Source organism: Grammomys surdaster, unplaced genomic scaffold (assembly GCF_004785775.1).
Source record: "Grammomys surdaster isolate TR1022 unplaced genomic scaffold, NIH_TR_1.0 125561, whole genome shotgun sequence".
In the NCBI taxonomy this organism is placed as follows: domain Eukaryota; kingdom Metazoa; phylum Chordata; class Mammalia; order Rodentia; family Muridae; genus Grammomys; species Grammomys surdaster.
The window spans coordinates 1,537,578-1,557,303 of NW_021620408.1; the positions used below are offsets into that span (position 1 = coordinate 1,537,578).

Genomic DNA, 19,726 nt, shown 5'->3' on the forward strand with positions numbered 1-19,726 from the left:
CTCTTCTGCAAGAGCACAGGGTTCACAGTTCCAAAGCTTCCCGCAAAGCGCAGGTGCTGCGGGTCAGCTGTGCAGTCCCGAGGCCTGCCAGGGCTGCCTTCTTCATTCTCTCAGGCCAGGGTACTCAATGAAAGGCACTCTGCCCACACTCTGTGCCAACCCTGGCACTAGGAGAGAGCTGCCTCTTGATTAGTCCACAACACAGAGGAAATGTGCAGGAAACAGCAGAGGCGGGAAAGCAATTATCCAAGGGAGAGTGTGGCTTCAGCTGTGGCCTTACAGCACAAAGGTGGACTCTGCACCTCTTCAGCAGCCATGCTGGCCAGATTGCCCCTCCATGGCCTCTTGTCTGAGCCAGGCCATGTCACTCCACAGCTTATCAGCCCTAATGACTTCCACTACACTGAGGAGAAATGGCAGAGTTGGGTCCTCCCTCCTCCAGCTGACCTTGGGCCCTGTGCTGGCTGTTCCCAGTCTGCACTGCTACTCACACAGTTTGGCTTTTCCATCACTTAGTTCTCAACTCAAATATCATCTCTTCAAGAGGCACTCCAGAACTTTCTCAAGTAAATAACAGTCATTGCTACAGTTACATTAGCCATGTTTTCTCTTTACGACACATCCGAATCATCTTCCAGGACGTCTGCTTGCATATTCTTATTTACTTTGTTCTTCTGGCTTACTGTCTGTCTCGCCTCCCTGGATATAAGTCCACACAGACAGGGACTTTTACCAAGGTCTTGTGTAATACTTTACATGTAGTTGGCATTTAAGAAGTCTGTAGAACGATTAAAGAACAAAAGGTTCAATATGGACCACTAATCCACGTAAAATTTACTAACCCCTGAAAATCTGGATTGGCTCACAGCCTGACTCTGAGCATATGCCAGGGTGCCCTGGAAACAAGAGTAAACAGCATCCTCTCTCCTTGCCAAGCACTAGTAAGTGACTAGGACACAATAACAAAGGGAGACAGTGCCAAGATGGAGAACTTGCAGACTACCCATGAACTAGAAGAACAGAGGGCTTCCTGAGTGGGGTTTACCCAAACCATCCTCTCATGGAAGGTTCAGGTGGGCTGGACATAATGACCTCCAATGGGCTGTGGCCAAAACGTGGCTCTTGAAGATCCAGAGAAGATACATTATCTGAGGTGGTCCAAGTCCACTCGTACAGTTCTTGATGTTGGGAGCCAGATAGCACATATGCAGATCAATTTCTTGAAAAGACCATTATGTACACAGGAGTGCTAAGAGCAGCTGGAGGAGAGGCTGCCAGAGAGCCACGAGTACAAGAAAGGCACAAACAGGAATAGGCATCCTGAGCCTCTGACATCTGCTGCCATCCAGGTTTCATGGGATTCTGGGTGTGCAAAACTGGATGTGAATGCTAACTAAGATGCAACCAGGGCTGGAGCAATGGCTCAGACGTCAAGCGCACTCACTGAGTGTTCCTACTGAGAACCCAGGTTCAGTCGCCAGCAGTCTCATGGCAGCTCAAAACTGCCCATAACTTCAGTTCTAAGGACTCTGACGCCCTCTTCTGACCTCCAGGGACACCAGACATACATGTGGTACACAGACATACACATACACAAAATACTCATACACATAAAAACTAAAATACTTTAAAGTAAGATAACCACAACAGCCGCAGATCTAAATGAATAGCTCCCCTTCAAAAGGGCATGAATCTAGAGGAAGCCCTGTTGATGAGACATTCCCTAGTGCCCAAGATGTCAGTAGCAGGCCAAAGGAGAATGCCTTAAAAAAACAAAGACAAGTCATGAATGATTTCTGTAAGCTTACAGACATCAATGTCTCGTAAGATGAGGTCTACCAAGAATCAACTTTATCCAACAACCACAATTTTCTGCGATACCATTAAAAGAAGAACACAAAAGGCCTCAGAGGTTAGACAGACATCTGTCTCACAGCAGTGCTAAGGAGTGACAGCAGACACCAAGGAGAAGAGTTGAACAGCTGGGGAAAATGGGCCCAGGATCTCCACCCCTCCATGTCACCATGCAGCAGTCAAAGCTCTGCACAGGTCAGGAGAAAACCTGCATGCAGTTAACATGCACTCGTCATGACGGCCCTGGGTGCACAGTGCAGCCTGCTGGAAAACATTTATGCTCGTGTCTGTTTAGGAAGATCTGCTTTCAAATGATGTAAGAGGACATGATCATGGACAAACTTCTGCTCTGAACCCCATCAGCCAGTAGTCGGGTCCTTAGGCGAGGTCCTTTCCTGCCTAGGCTCCACCATCCCGGTAAGAGGAGGCAGATGCAATGAGAACCTCTGGGCTCCTCCTCACTCAGCACTCCCACCTCAACAGGCCTCTGAAACCCAGAAAATGTGCTTATGAAGAAGCTGCAGTACAGCTCCACACACAGCAGGCAAGCGGGAGTAGGTACAATTCAATACAACCTGCTCCACCTTCTAAACCTCATTACCGGCTTCTCTCAGCAGCTACCCCCAACTGATCAATGGTAATGTCGTTTCTTGTCCTCTTTTATCGCTGAGCTTCGATGTTCTGCTGGATCTTTGGTAGGTCTGTCTCCCCTGACCAACGGCTGCACCCCTGTTTCAGCTAACTAAGCCATTGCTTGACAGCAAAATGCCCAGTAGTTTCTCTCATCATTAATCACTAATCTGCGATTCCACTGAAGCACTAGGCTGAGAAACCATGAAAGACGGCCCGGTAGACCCAGAGCTGCAAAGAAAACAGCCTTCCAACAGTCCATACCAGAGCGCTAATACGGAGGGACAATTAGTTAGAGTTCAACAGAATCCCAGCTGGGAAGACCCCTGACCACCTCTCAACTCTGGAGTTCCACACAATAAGCATGTGAATGACAACAAGCAACTTGTTCGATAATCAGTCATACCAGCTTTTGGAATGCAGGTATTTTGCTCAGTATCAGATCCTTCTTGGGTCAGTTAGTACACTGCAAGGCTAAAGAGAAGTCCAAGGTCTAAGGTGGATGGTATCTCTACACAAGGCTAATAATATTTTGCTGAGCATGGTAGTAACACCTGTAATCCTAGCACATGGGAGGCTGAAGCAGGAGGATTATGAATTCCAGGCTAACTTGAGCTACATAGCAAGACTCTGCCTAAAAGAACAAAACAAAAATCAATGGTTTCAGGTGATTGGACTAATCAGTAAAGGACCTGCCACAAAACCACACAGAACCGAGCTCCAGGCACAGCTCCTATGCCTATAACACACGTAGATCCTGCAGCTCACTGGCCAGCCAATCCAGCCAAACTGGCAAGCTTCAGGCTGAGATCTTGCCTCAAAACAGATGATGGAGAGTGAGTGAAGAAGATATACCCGAAAGTGTCAGTGTTCTCTCTCTCTTTCTCTCTCTCTCTCTCTCTCTCTCTCTCTCTCTCTCTCTCTCTCTCTCACACACACACACACACACACACACACACACACACACACACAAAGGAAGAGGGACACACACTTGCACCCTGCCATACACACACAAAGACAGCTCCATGGCTCATTTACTAACATCCAGGACAAGGAAAACCCACTGTGTATCTATCTGCCGGCCTTGTAATGGAGCTGGGAGCCTAAGGTCATTCTGGAACTCTATGGAAAAGAAAACCAGCTCTGAACAATTCAGGTGAAACAGCCAATGGCTGGTTCATGAAAAGGTAAAAGGCGGCTCAGAACTCAGGCTCCATCTCCTAATTCCAGTTTCTCTCCAGCTACACAAGACTCAGATCAAAACCTCCCACTTCCCTCAGGATGACAGGGGGAAAAGACAAAGGAAGGGGTGATTTGTAAATGAGATTTTTGGTACCTGCTAAGCAGAAACTGTGATTTCCCAGTGCCGTGGAAGAGACCTGGGGAACAAATGGCGACGTTGAACGCATAATTTTTGCTATCGGTGACGGCTAACTGTGGTGGAATAGGGCTGTGCTCTAGTCTACTGAGAATATGCTACACTGTAGAAGTGTAGGTGACAAACTGTTCTCATTTTGCTTTATTGAATTCTAAGCCTTAATCTCCAAGGAACCAAAGATCTTGGGAACACTGAGGCAGCTTTGCAAAATTTAAGACAAACTTGCTTCCCGGTAACATGTTTCTTTGGCATCTCAATAATAAGCAGCTACCATTTACTGGGAACTATACCAGCCATGCTGCCTCATTTAATCCTTTTTTTTTTTTTAAATACAGATGATAACTAGATATGGAGGCACATGCCTTTAATCTCAGCACTCAAAAAGCAGAAGCAGAGGATCTGTGAGTTCCAGGCCAGCCTGGTCTACCTGGAAAATCCAAGTAGAAATCCAAGCCAGTCAGGGCTACTAGGTGAGACCTTGGGGTTTGTTTGTCTTTTAAAAGACGGTAATGTGAACATGAGGATATTTCTAGAGATGGTGAGCTAGAGGCAGCCCTGTTAGATGATCTCCATTTGAAAGATAAAAGCCAAGGCTTAAAGAGGTTAATTAACTGGACTAAGGTCACACAGCTAGCTCTCAGCAGGACTGGGGTTCAAATGCAGACCATCTGACCCACAGTCTGCATTCATCTGCCATGCTAAACATAAAGATACTTCACAGGCTTCCAATTCTTTCCTCCCACAGTACTGACAAGCTATTTTGAACCTTTGCCTTCTCTGATGCAGTCATTTTTATATAGGAAAACTTCTCTATGGTGTTCAACCTTATACATTCAATCCTCCAAACTGAAAAACAGTGACATCTACTGAGAGCACAGAAAGATGCTGTTCCCCAATTTTACCCCCAAAATTAAGGAGGTTAGTTTGACCTATCCTAACCAGTCTTTCTGAAATGGAAAGGGAGGTGGTTGCTGGGTCTACCTCTATGCCTAGAGAAGAGCATTGTTTGTCAGCATACAAAGGACCTCATCTACCATGACAACAACATCATGTGATCAAGAGCAAGCCTGTCTGGAAAGCCACCTGTGTGGCAAAGTCTTTCAGGGCCACAGCTTGAGGTAGTGGTCGAAACAGCAAGGATAAAAAGGATCTTAAGGACACAGTCCTCCTCCTCTGGGAAGCCTCTGTCCCACTGGTGGAACTGTCTGGCTCAGGACCCCATCACACCTTGCTGATGTCTGTGTGACAGCACTGGCACTGTGTGGCACTAGGCACCGGGACCTCAAACCTTTGGAGCTGCCACTGGAATGCAAGCTCCTCAAGCTTGTACTGGGCCTCTTCCTACCCAGACTGAGTCAGCCACTCACACAGCCAGATGCCTTCTTGGCTCCTGGAAGGAGTTGGCTCACAAGCTCACATGGTCTAGGGGGAAAAAATCTTTCATCTCCCAGCTCTTTCATCTTTGAGAAAGAGCCCCAAGGCTTCTTTCAAGTCAGCTGAGCAGCTGACAGCTCTGACTAAAATGCAAAGTTGGGCGAGGGAGGTAGGGCAGAGGAGGTAGCAGAGACTTGTGTGATAGCCGAACATCTGGCCAGAAGCTCAGTCGACACACGAAGTGTCAATCAGGGCTCCTGGGCTAACAGGTAGCTCCACAGAGGAGCTGAAGCGGAAGACTGGATGAGTGCTTCTGAAGGGCAAGACTGGGGCTGCAGCCACACTCTAGTAAAACATTAGGAACAGGGAGGCCCAAGAAACCGCTGGCAGAAAAGGGCTCTTTCAACGATGTGGGTTTTTTTAAACCCGTACTCTTCAAAATCTGACACAGAAACTTAGGAACTATGACAATTAAATGCAGGAACCTACAGAACACTGAACTAAAAAACGGAACTTTAGGGAGAGAGGAACATTAGGGAGAGAGCTGGCAGCACGCATGCGCATTCGCACACAGACACACAGACACACACTTTTTTTTAAGAGGTAAATTAGGAGTTGGAGAGATGGGTCGTTGGTTAAGAACACTGCAGCTCTTCCAGAGAAATCTAAGTCTAATTCCCAGCACGCATATAGATCACAACTGTCTGTAATTCCACTCCCAGGGTATCTGATGCCTCTTCTGCCCTCCAGGGGCACTGCACCCAGAAGGTTCCAGACATACATGCAGGCAAAACAGCCACACACATAAAATGAATTAACTAATTAGAAGAAAAAAATTAAGGCTGGAGAGATGGTTCAGCGGATAAGAGCACTGACTGCTCTTCCAGAGGTCTTGAGTTCAATTCCCAGCGACCACATGATGGCTCACAACCATCTGTAATGGGATCTGATGCCCCCTTCTGATGTGTCTGAAGAGACAGTGTACTCACATACATATAAATGATTCTTTAAAAAAAAAAAAAAAAGAGCCAGGTGGTGGTGGCACACACCTTTAATCCCAGTACTCAGGAGGCAAAGGCAGGTGAATCTCTGAGTTCGAGTCCAGCCTAACCTACAAAGTGAGTTCCAGAACTGCTAAGGCTACAAAGAAAAATCCTGTCTTAAAAACAAACAAAAATATAAAAGAAAACCTGTTAAGTAGATAATGTGACAAGCATCCTGAGGTGAAAAGAAGGGCGCCCTGTCAGCCAGCAGGAGAGGCAGTGGAGTGTGGGCTTCCAAAGGAGGAAACTCCACAATACACTTCCTCAGTCAATCAGCACTGACAACTTAAGTAGCCCCACAGAGAGGCTGATGAGATGCTCAGCAGTTAGGAGCACTTGCTGCTCTTCCAGGACCTGGATTCAGTTCCCAGCACCCGCTTGGCAGCTCACAACCATCTGTAACTCCAGGTTCCAGGCACTCTAATGCTCTCTTCTGCTCTTTGGCCACAAAGCATGCACATGGTACACATATATACAACAAAGCAAAACATTTACACTTACAAAATAGCAATAAATAAATCTTTAGAAGTGTGTTTATAAAGAATTTCCCAAAACTTTTAAGCCAGGAGGGAAGACCCACCCTAAAAATGAGCAGTACCAGCCCATTGACTGGGCTCCAGAAATGAGTGAAAAGAAAATTCCGGCTGGTCACCAGCGCTCATCTGTCTGCTTCCTGGATGTGGTTGCACTGCGATCAGCCCCTCACATTCCTGCTGCCACGTCTGATGGAATGATAGCGATTTGAATGAATGGTGTTCCCCAAAGGCTTGAGTGTCTGAACACTTGATCCCCAGCTGGTACTGCTGTTTGGGGAGGTTATGAAATCTTTAGAAGGCAGAGCCTTGCTGAAGAAAGTCTGTCACTGAGGGCAGGCACTGAGGATTTATAGCCCAACCTCATTTCCTGTGTGCCCATGTGCACATGAAAAGTGCCCTCTCTGCTCCCTGCCTATTGGGCAGCCTCATCCTCTGTCTGTCATCTCTTCCCCACCACAGAGGATTCTACCCTCTGGAACTATGAGCCAGAAGAAACCCTTTCTTGCTAAGTAGCTTTTTGTTGTGATTCAATTACAGCAGCAGCAAAGTAACTAATATAAACTGTATTCCCTAACACTGTGACCAAAGCAACCTTTAGTTGCTTTTTGTCAAGTATTTGATCTCAGCAATAAGAAAGCTAATATACAAGCTGTTCCCAAACAATCATCCCTTGACACCGAGGATGGGTAAGACATGCTGCTAGATGCTGGTCCCCTCCCTGAATTTATAGGAGGCACAGGAGCAGACTGTATATTCTGTAAGAAGAATGAGCTAGAGGAAAGACAGATGAAGAAGTCATGGTGGGAAGAAATGAACTTACAGGGGGAAAAAAAAACATCAAGAGAGGAAATAAATGGGAACACCAGTGGAACTTGCTCTTTACCTGTTATTTATAGCCAGTTTGCTCACAAAATTAACCTGGGAAAGCATGAAGCTGTCATGTAAAAAGTAGTCTCTTTCAGTATGATCAGAATAATACTCTCAGGGTTAGAACATAGCACGAGGCTGCCACAAAAATGAAGGATGCGTTTTGAACACAAGAGTTCAGGCTTTCAATAATGTGTCTTATATGTCCAAGAACAACAAAAACAAAAACTGAAAAGGCTCAATTACAAACTCCAATTCCTGTCTTAAAAGGGGAAAAGCAAGTAGCAAGAAGTACAAATGATAAACATGTACAAGAAAAATATACTCACTCAAGTAACTCTGAACTAGCACTTTACGTGCCTACTAGATAAATGGCAGAAGTGTAAATCATTACAGGCAGCACTGTCAGAACTGCAGTAAACTGTAGCGCACGCAGTGCTGAATGAAGCAGTGGCCCCACACCAGTGCTGCACTGTCTCTGCAGCGAAAGAAACCTCACTCTCTCTGGCTATTCCCCCAATTCCCTGAACATTCATTGCACAAGCTTGCTCCTAACAGTTGGTAACCGACTCTTCCCAGCTTCCTCTGCCACTCACAGAACTCCTCCATCATGGCTGGGATTCTACTCTCTCTCTTTGCTCAATGACCAAACTAAATGCAAGCCCTCTGATCCAGCACCTCCCTGACCTTATCGGACTGTTCTCAGACTGTGCTCCTGGGATACTTACATATACACAGTGAGGTGTTTAAATGCCCGTGTCACTTCTCATATCATGAATTCTTCAAGCCCAGATTAGGTCCTAAATGATTTTAGCACATTTGACCCTTACCTCAGGAAACACCACAAAGTAATTATGAGTGACAAGGGGGAAGGGAAATGCCACATGAACAAAGAAGCTCCACATGATATTACCTCCAAGAACAAAAACTTGAATACCACCTAAATATCCAACTGAAGAGAAATAATTGAGGGGGAGATGGTCTATTACTCAAACGAAAGCTCACATACTTTAGAGAGCAACATGAAAGCTATGTAGAAAAAAACTCATGCTTAATTAAAATAAACAACACAAGACAGCCCATATGCAGTACTTACAGGCATACAAAATATGTGAGACTGTGAAAACAAAAACTCGTCATTGGATTAGGGTAATAGTTTTTCCTCACCTCAAATTCTTTCATACTATTTGACAGTTTATTATCATTAAATTTTATTTCAAAAGTAAGAAATGGGAGAGGAGCAAAACAGAGATTGGTAGAAGCCCCTCCGATCCAAGAAAATGCTGATATTACCCACATCTGACAGGGGGAGTGGGTGTATGCAATATCATCCAAGCCAAGGGTCCCTGACCCCAATCTGTCTCCAAGAGAATTCCTCTGGTGGTGCAAAGGCAGCCGTTTGCACTGAGCCAATCTGAACTAAATGTGAATTCTTTATTGCAAAACTTCAGAAGGAAGAACTTTTTCCCAGACATCTGTGGAATGAGTATTAATGAGAGTGCCCTGGAGTTCAGCTCTGCGCCTATGCGGCAGAAACTTCTCTGCCGAGCCACTGCTGGGCACACTTCTTGATGAGATGTCTAAGCCTGAAGGCATCAAAAAAGTACATTTCCATATTGGGAACATAACAGGTTTCCTCTTTAAGACTTTTCCCACCACCTCCTGTCCACATTGTAATTCTCCTGTCTTCTCAAATGAATTGTTAACATCTGTCAAGGGTAGAAGGCATGCACTGAGGCGCTCTCCTGCCTATTACCAGAAGAACCAATCTCAGCAGAAAACTGCAATCTTTCCACTGACTTGCCCCAAAAATGAAATTTAATAAGCATGCTAAAAAAATGTTAAAGTTTTAATAAACATTTCCTATTGCTGTATGATACTTCTTTTTGCTCACCTTAGTCCTTGAGTTTTGGGATAGAAAGAACCAGAAGTTGTACTGCCTGACCTCCTCACCTTACAACTCACAAGAAAAACGATGTGCAGAGAAGGAAAATGACTTGTCCTGAGTCACCCAGATAAGCGCTGGTAACGGCTGGATTAGAACCCAAATCTCTCAGGTCCCCCGCCCCAGTTCCCTCTACTACATCAGGCTTTCTCAGCACCGGACTCTCAGGAGCCCTTGGCCTAAATAATTAGTATGGCAGAATTTTAAAGCTACTAGGGACCTCGAATAGAGTCATACTTGATCCCCTCATTAGGCATAAGAGGAAACTGAGGCCCAGAGAGATTAAGTTATTTGCTCTCCATTATGAGTGGCAGGGAAGAAGATTAAGCTGAAAAACCTGCAGACCAATGCCCAGGAAAAGTGAGGACTGTCTCAACTGGGAAAAGTTTGAAAGGAATGAAGATGATTCTAGACCAGAATGCCTTCATGCACAATCCCTGACCACCACTTCAGAGGTAAGAACCAGCTTTAGCATCACCCCAAATGCAAAACTCCAACTCTCAGGACACTGAGTCAAACTCTTGAATTGGGAATGCTCCAGCCAGACAACTTTGCTCCGTTCTGTTCCCACATAGGAAGTGTCAGTGCTCAGTGACGGCTTTGCCAATGCTGACTATGTGCAACAGTGCTTACAATTACGCTTTCTTCTACATGTGTATATCAACTCAAAGGTTTTTTAAGAACAGGAAACATGCTTGGGTGTTCAGTGCTGGCTCTACAGTTTCCTGGCTGTGTGAGTTTCACAGACAGAAAATTTGCCTCCCTAGCTCCAGTTTCTCTTCCCATGAAGCAGTCACACCATCTCCCTTTGGAGGATGTGCTGACAACCATACCTGACAACTCATCTGAAAAAACGTGAGCTCTGCCTCTGGCACACAGCAGACAGACAGACCAGCACAGAGGTCAGGAGCTCCAGCTATGGAATAGGACTGCCTGAGTACTCTCCCTTGGGTCTCAGTTTCTCCCTTTATAAAATGGGGATTAAAACAGTTCCTCATACAGGACATGGTCATGCCTTTAATCACAGTACTCTAAAAGGCAAAGGCAAGCAGCAGGCAAATCTTTGTGAGTTTGAGGCTAGCCTGGTCTACAGGCCAGCCAGGGTTATACAGTGAGTCTCTATGGGGTACAAGGAGATCCTCATGGGTTAGGGATGTAGCTCAATTGGTAGAATTCTTGCCTAGCATTCATTAAGCCCTGGTCTGTCCAAAGCATACCATAAGCCAGGTGTGGTGGTGGACACCTGTTGCAGGACCCTTCCTGCCCACTGTATTTGCAGTGGAGCTCTGTGATTGGACAGTAGAAGAGGTGGGTAGAATTAGGAGTTGGGAGGAGGGAGGAACAAGAAAGGAAGGAGGAGAGAGGGAAGAGGAGAGGAAAGATGGCAGGAGATGTTACCCTCACGTCTCTAGCAGTTATTCATATCAAGGTTAGGTAATTATAATTCTAATTGTGTGAGCATCTTGTGTGTTGAACATTTGCTAATATATAAATCCATTGGATAATCTTAAGCATTAAGAGTCTTATTTCTATCGGGTAATGAAGTTGTTATGTCTACCACATGGAGGTGGCAGACATTCCCTGCGTTTTGGGGCATGGACTCCACAGAGCTAATCTACAGAGGCAGCAGCCACGCCAACTTCTTGTGGGTCCCTGGCCTCGCCACTGGCTAGCTGGTGCAGTGGTTAGATCAGAAACATAGACCGAGAACATGGCAGCCAGGCCTGGGAGCTAGCCGCACAGCGCTACTTTTTCTAATGCCTCCCGCCAGATACCTGCAATCCCAGGATTTGAGAGGAGGGACAAGAAAGTAAAAAATGCAGGGTCATGTTTGGCTACAAACTGAGTTTGTGGACAGTCTATTCTACATAAGACCATGACTTTAAAAAGAAAGAGAAAAGAAAGCTAGTTCCTCATAAGGCCGTTATGTGGATAGTGAAGAGGCAGGTAAATAATTAAATAATTATTTTGTATAAGAATGTCACTGTCTTCAAAGCACTTTCACTTCCACAGGCTCATCTCGTCCTCAAGATTTCCCACAGGAGGATGGCCATGTTTGATTGATTACAGATTAGGCTCTATAGATTTAGACCACAGATTATAGATTAGACTACCATCTTTTCAGATTGGAATGGAAGTAGACCTTGCTGAAAAGAACAGATCTGTAATTACAAGACCAATACTCTGGAGACATATCCATCATTGCCTTGGCCTGTCAGTCACCACCCTCACTTGAAACCTTAGGTGGGTCTGTCTATCAGATCTGAGTTCTTGTTCAAGCTACAAACAGGTGAGTGGAATGAAGACACCTGTATCATTCCTCAAAATGCAAGGGTTTTCTCCTGGCCCTTAAGGAAGTCCTACATCGTCTGTAATCTGCCAGCTACATCACCTTCTGGTGTCCTGCTCACTCACTAAGGGGTACATGGCTCTTCTCTCTGCTCATCTAATGGGCCTGGGCCTGTGCTCATAGCTGCTCCTGCCTTCACCAATCTGCCCTGTCATATGCTGGTTCCTCCTCAACCTACAGGGCACTATCGCTAGCTCGTCAGACTCTTTCCCTGACCACTCAGCCTACAGAGGCCCTGAAAGGAGTGACTTACAGCAGTTTAAACTTGGAAGTAGGCACAAAATTTAACTTTAATAATCTATTATCCTTAATCCAATATATAAATTAAATAATTAAGATACGTCATCTTTACACAAGAAAGCTGTGAAAGGCAGTGTGTACTTTACACATAAGAAAGAACCTGACGCAGGTGGGCCCACTCTTTCCACGTCCAATATTCACCTGCACAGCAGCCGCCAAGCACGCTCACATTTCCACAGCGGGTTCGGCTGCACTCCCTCACACTTCTAGTCATCCAAATCTCTTGTTTACTTATTCAATTATTCTCTGGTGACTCCCCCACCATACTTGCCTTTTCACACAAAAGCAAGAGCCTTGTCTCGTTTATTTCCACATCATATGCTCAGTGGACCAAGTACCTTGTACACAGTAGATGTTCAATATCTGTAACCAAAGAATGGGCCTCTTCTGGCAGTACCGCTCCAGATCTGAGTCAATGGACTGCACTCTATAGATTTAGACTATGGATTTAGCCAGTCCAGAACTCCCAGATGAGCACTCACATCAGTGACCTTCCCAACGCCTTTTTTGTTCCAGCATCAATTACACTGTCTTAGAGAGAAAAATATTATGGCCTCGCATCTGTTCTCTGTTGCTTATGTATGTTCTCTGTTGCTTATGTATTCTTTCTCATCATGCCTGGAGTCTCCATCTATGGGATCAGAGCTTTATACACTGGCTAAAGGGAATAACTACCAATATTAGTATTTATGGACTGTTTTACTCTGCAACAAACATTGGATTTTTTTTCTTTTTTTTGGTTTTGGTTCTCTGGACAGGGTTTCTCTGTGAGACCCTGGCTGTCCTGAAACTCACTCTGTAGACCAGGCTGGCCTTGATCTCAGAGATCCTCCTGCTTCTGCCTTCTCCCAAATCCTGGGATGAAAGGTGTGAGCCACCAACAGTAGGACATAGCTAGTTTTTTGTTGTTGTTCTTTCATTTTGGTTTTCTGTTTTGTTTTGTTTTTCAAAACAGGAGTTTCTCTGTGTAGCCCTGGCTATCTCAGAACTCACTCTGTAGACCAGGCTAGCCTCAGATTCAAGAGAGATCCACCTGCCTCTACCTCCTGAGTGCTGGGATTTAAAGGCATGTGTCACAACCAACTGTCCCACAGTAAATGTCCTTTTCTTTTTCTTTTCTTTTCTTTTTTTTTTTTTTTTTTTTTTGGTTTTTCAAGACAGAGTTTCTCTGTGTAGCCCTGGCTGTCCTGGAACTCACTCTGTAGACCAGGCTGGCCTCGAACTCTGAAATCCGCTGGCCTCTGCCTCCCAAGTGCTGGGATTAAAGGCGTGCGCCACCACCGCCCGGCTCCACAGTAACTTTCTTAACAGATCTTAACAGAAGAAGATATTTCTTCATAACAGACCATAAGGTAGGTACCATGAGGTATTTTGTTCAAGGTTACAACAACCAGTTAGTAAGAAAAAAAGAGATCGAAGGCAACATGGGGCTCCAAAGCCAGGCCCTTCTTTTTTTTAGGGGTAGGGGTGGGGATGGAGGTGGGGGTAGTGTCTCACTATGTATCCCTGGCTGGCCTGGAATTCAGTGACCCACCGGCCTCTGCCTCCCAACTTTCAGGCACTAGGATTAAAGGCATCCATGCCCAGGGGCTCAGGCTCCCAGCTTCTCATTGCCTACTAAAGGCTGCAGAGCTATCACTTCTAAAACAGTCACACTTTGAACACAGCACAAGTGGGTAAGGTTGGCTTAAACTGTATTTTATTTCACCCATTACCCAAAGTATCATATTATGGCCTCATACATACTCATTCAATCAATCTGATCAAGGCTCTGTAATCAATATAAAAATACCACCTGTTTCATACTAAGGCTTTAAAATGAAATGTGATTTACAATTACAGTACTTCCTACCCAGGCAGTGGTGGCCCACGCCTTTAATCCCAGCACTTGGGAGGCAGAGGCAGGCAGATTTCTGAGTTCGAGGCCAGCCTGGTCTACCGAGTGAGTTCCAGGACAGCCAGGGCTACACAGAAAAACCCTGTCTCGAAAAAACCAAAGGAAAAAAAAAAACCAACAATTACAGTACTTCCTAATTCAGTCTAATTACAGTTTACGGGTTCCAACGCTATTGCACCTAACAAAAACAAGACTGGACACAAGGGGCCTCATTAGGTACTTAGGCAGTCTAAAGAGTGCGGAAACTTTGGGTTGGGAGCCTGGACACTTGAGCTTTCCCTAGTATGTAACTGTTGAGTGACTTCAGGCAAGTAAGTCCTCTCTTTGAGTCACCCGTTCCCCACAAGTACCCTGAGTAAGGAGGTCGAGAGGTCTCTTACCGACCCATTCCATGCTCCCTCTTCCAAGCGTCTTAACAATTGCGGGGAACATGGGCACAGGTTTCTGCACTTTCAAATGACCTTTCACATATATCCACTTTATAGATTTTAAAAGAAAAAATGAGACTCCGTGACGGGAGAAAGACTTATCCAAAGCTACACCGACACTTGGTAAAGAAACTGAGGCTCAACACCGAGGAAAACCCAGTGTTCTCCACAACTGTCTCAAGCCCTATGAATTGGTAGAAACGAGCCGGAAGAGGAGCTGAGGGGAATCGGGTTGCCGGATGGGGAACAGAGATCAAAAGGCTCAGGCCTGGAGAAGGAAGGGGTCGCAAGGGTCCACAAGGGCTGGGGGAGTGAAATGCAATGACAGGATGCAAGCCGAGGTGACACGAGAAGTGAGGGCCAGCGACCGAGAGGAGGCAAGATGACGGGACTCTGTCCCTGAGACCCTAGAGCGGATGAGGAGCTCTTCGGCCCTGCCAACTGTACCTACCTGGTAGCTTAAAAGTTCGCCCACGTCCATGGTTCCGGACCCAATCAGCACAGGGTACCCTGGTTGCCTCCACTCACTCCCGAACCGCGGGCCGCTCAGAAGCTTTTCCTGACACACTGCCGTAAAGCGCCAGGCCTCAGAACCAATAGAGTAAAAGAGCGCGTGGCCGGCGCGCTCGCCACACTGCCGTAAAAGGAAGCGCTAACGTAAAGCGCGCCGCGTTTTGACAATTCTGCTTCCGCTTGTATCCTGATGGGAGAAGGAAGGGGGCGGATACTTAGGGGATGAACCTAAAAGCTTGGTGGTCATCCAAGTGTGGAGCAGAATGTTTGGCATTTTGTGGGTAACCCTTCAAGGCTTCCAGAGACTGACACTTTTGTTCTTAAACACCCTCATTTCACAGATGATTGAAGTTGGCTGTTTGGTGGTGTTGAACGCCTTTAATCCTAGCACTGGGGAGGCAGAGGCAGGCAGATCTCCACAGGCAGATGTTTTGAGTTCGAGGCCAGCCTGGTCTACAGAAACGAGTTTCAGGACAGCCAGGGCTACAGAAAGAGAGGATGGAGGAAGTGAGGGAGAGAGGAAGAGAAAGGAGCTGAGGTTTGAAATCGTGCGCCCCGTATGTTAGTCACGTCTGACTAGTCCTATCACATGTGGCTACTAGGCACTTGAATTGTGGCTTGTCCTAATTGAAATGTCAAGTGTGAATCAAATGTACATTGGATTTTTCATACTTGAACTGGTTCATTTTTTAACACTTGTTGGGTAAAGGGAGATATGAAATGAATTTGACTTTCTTTTCATTTGTTAAATATACTAAGTAGATATACTGATATTGCATATATGGATTTCATTTTGGGGTTCCGATTATGCTTCCGCTGGACAGTGCTGGCTTACAAAATAACATCTAGCTATAGATTCCTGGTGGCTGAGAAACCGTGGATATCGTGGTTTTTGTTGTTTTTTTCCCCCGAGTTTCTGTGTATTCATTGACACAAGACCCAGTGGTAATTGGATGATCGCCGTCTACCCAAACAGTACTAAAAGGTCTGGGGTCTGGAGAGATGGCTCAGCGTTTAGGAGCATTTACTGCTCTCTAGACGACCTAGTTTAGTTCCCAGCACCCATGTTAGACAGCTCACAGTTGCCTGTAATTCCAGTTCTAGAGGATCTGATGCCGTATTCAGACCTCCATGCACACCCAGAAGCACACACATACACACATTTTTTTATAAAAAGAGGTTTCTAGGGAAGGAATTTGCCCATTATTGAAATAGTCAAGGAATTTCTTTTCTGGGATTATAAGAGACTCCATCCAGAGACTCCATTCAACTACCTCCAACTGCACACAGGAAAACTTTTATTCCTCAAACGGCCACATCCTCTCATTATTCTCTCTGCTAGCACTTCCTCTACTGTTTACAGACTCAGTCTGTCATTTTGTACTTGATGGTTGACATTCTATGTATTGACAGCCTCATTAATTAGACTGCAAACTCTCTAAAAGTTGGGATTGAGTTTGTCAACTTCACCCTCGAATCTTCAAAGCCCAAAACAGTAAAGAAAGTTTCACAATGGACTTTGTAAGCTTTGGCAAGGAGAGTGGATTTTATACTATCTATCTACTTTGGGAAGTTGTTGAGATGGTCAAAACAGGGATGTTTTCTGTTTTGGTTTCTGTTTTTAAAAGGGTGGCCCCTGAAAACTGCTTTAAACAGAGTTCATTTGCATATATTTCCCCTCCCATTCAATTAAGTGTAGATTGTGACCTCCAGAGAGGCAGGACAGAATAAAGGTAATAGCAAATCTTTTGGGCCATGAACAGAACTATGTTCTAGTTTGTGCCTTGCCTCAGTCAGCTTGAATAGGTAGATTTGCAAAAACCCAGTCTGGTGGTTTGAATAAAAATGGTCCCCATAGGCCCATAGGTAGTGGCACTGTTAGGAGGTGTGGCCTTGTTGGAGGAGGTGTGGCTTTACTGGAGAGGTGTGTCACTAGGGAGTAGGTTTTGAGGTTTCAGAACCTCCCTGGCCAGTGTGTCACTGTCACTTACTACTGCTTGTAGATCCAGATGTAGAATTCTCAGCTCCCTCTCCAGCGCTATGTCTGCCTGCACGATGCCATGCTTCCCACCATAACTATAATGGACTAGACCTCTGAAAACTGTAAGCCAACCCCAATGTAATGTTTTCCTTTATAAGAGTTGCCATGATCATAGTATCTCTTCATAACAATAAAACCCTAATTAAGACAGAAGTTGGTACCAGGGACTGAGATATTGCTGTGATAGGCCTGACCAGGCTTTTGTTTGGAGGAATGTAGACTGGGGGGGATTGGATTCGAAAAGTAGTTGAATGCTTTAACTGGGGCTTAATGGGCCATCCTAGTAGAAACATGGCAGACAAAGCTAGTGAAGATGTAACAAGGGGGCCATGTTCCAGCCCCAGCAAGCAGCAGAACTTGGCAGCTTTGGCCATGTGGTTCTGACTTTACAATCAAGGATAGAAGAAAGAGGCTACAGAACCTCTCTGGCCATGGTCATGATGTCTCTTCACAGCAATAAAACCCTAACTGAGACATCTAGAATTAATTTTCAGAGACTTTTCCAGTAGATTCGTGGCAGCTTGGAAACATCCATGGTAGTGTATTGTGTCATGAAGATCAGTTCCTAGTACAAATCACAGTTGTCCCTTGTTCTTCCAAAAGGCCAGTTGTCAAACATCTACCAATACACGCTTGGCTCTCAGGCTAGCCAATGTTCCATCTGCCACAGCTGGATTGGCTAAGTTACTTCCCATGGCACCAGACTTAGATTCCCTCCTCTGTAACATGATTCAGTCCTTTAACAAGTAATTAGTAAGGACCTACTCAGTGCTAGAACAACCCTTGGCTCTCAGGATAAAGCTCATGTGTACACATGCTGGAGAGGGTGCCATAGCTCATGTGTGGAGGTCAGAGGGCAACCTCGGGTGGTGCTGCTCACCCTCCCACCGCCCCTGAGGCAGACTCTCTTCCTTGTTTGCTGCTGCACACGCTTCTGGAGATTCTACTGTGTCCACCTCCCGTCTCAGCACAAAGCATTAGGATTACAGTGCACGATGTCGTGTCTGGCTTTACACAGGCTTTGGGGTTTCAAACTCAGGTCTTTAGGCTTTCAAGGCAAGTGCTTCACACAAGGAGTCATCTCCCCAGCTCCAGCAGAGAATGTTTTTATAAAACAAGATCTCTTCCTTCTAGGAACATACATTGTAGTTGGGGGGGAAAGTCTTATACTACAAAAAAAAAAAGAAAAGAAAAGAAAAAACCATTGTCCAGGGTTAAAATCTTGGGCCCCCTGGCTCACCACCCTTGCCTGCCCCAGCATGAGAATCTCAGGCCAGTGCTCCTGGAGACCTAAACTGTCTACAGGTGTGCACTTGTTCTGTCTCTGCCCAGTTAGTGCTCTCCAGGGATCCTCTGCACAGGTTCTTTATTGCCACCTGCTAAAGCACTTGAAAGGGAGCCTGGCCCATGTCACTGTAATTATTGCTCTTCCCAGGGCACTATTCTCAAGTACTCCAATAACTGCAGGTCCCCAGAGGGGCTGTGGCATGTGCTTGGATCCTCACAAAAGCAATGTCGTCCTGCACCTTGCAGAAACATGGGGTACAGTTTGTCATCCTCTGGGGTGTACCAGTTTGGGCTCTAAGGCAGTTCCACTTGACTCCCTGTCTTAGTTAGGGTTTTACTGCTGTGAACAGACACCATGACCAAGGCAACTCTTATAAAGGACAACATTTAATTAGGGCTGACTTACAGGTTCAGAGGTTCAGTCCAGTATCATCAAGGCAGGAGCATGACAGCATCCAGGCAGGCATGATACAGGCAAGAGCTGAGTTCTACATGTTTATCTGAAGACTGCTATGAGGAGACTAGCTTCCAGGCAGCTAGGACTAGGGTATTAAAGCCCACACCCATAGTGACACACCTACTCTGACCTGGCCCACACTGCCCCATATTTGGGCACCAAGTGACCTGGTCCATTCGAGTCAGTCAACAGGGTCTAGCAAAAGAGAGAGTGGGGATGGAGACAAGACAGAGAGTCTGGTCAAGTCCCATTTATTGAAAGGAAATCCTGGGTATATATAAGCACAAGCAGGGGAACACAGATGAAGACACTTTATCATGTGCACCTCGCAGCTGGGGGCATTAAACAACAAAACAAGATATGTGAGAAAAGCAAGATGTTTATCAGAGTGTGCTCAGCTGTTGCGGGCTGTTGAAAACAAGTCTCTTGTCAGGGTATATGGCCCGAGATGGCTGCAAAGATGGTAGCCGCTTTCTGCTAGGACTTGGCTCCCAACAATACTCCAACAAGGCCACACCTCCTAATAGTGCCACTTACTAGGCCAATCATATACAAACCATCACATTCCACTCCCTGGCCTCCATAGGTTTGTTTAAATAGATGAGTCTATGGGGGCCATGCTCAGCCATAGCATAATAAAGAACGTACACTTAGTCCAACTTCCAAAGTCTACATAGTCTATAGCAGTCTCAACAATGTTAAAAGTCCAAAGTTCAAAAGTCTCTTCTGAGATTCATCCAAACTTCTTTCTCCTGAGCTGTTACACTCCCTGTTAGCAGCTTTCTTTGGCATGTATCCTGTGGCTCTGGCATCTTTAACATCTTGG

The 19,726-nt window shown here is 45.7% G+C and overlaps 1 protein-coding gene across 1 annotated transcript in view; it reads right to left on the reverse strand.

Moving 5' to 3' along the window:
* The window catches only part of Ctnnbl1 (catenin beta like 1), a 157,866-nt gene extending 142,712 nt beyond the window's left edge, over positions 1-15,154 (reverse strand). Inside the window, exon 1 of the mRNA XM_028786580.1 lies at positions 15,054-15,154. Coding sequence (XP_028642413.1) covers positions 15,054-15,083 — 30 coding nt within the window. The 5' untranslated portion in view covers positions 15,084-15,154. The remainder of the gene's footprint in view (positions 1-15,053) is intronic.
* Between the last annotated feature and the right edge of the window lie 4,572 nt (positions 15,155-19,726).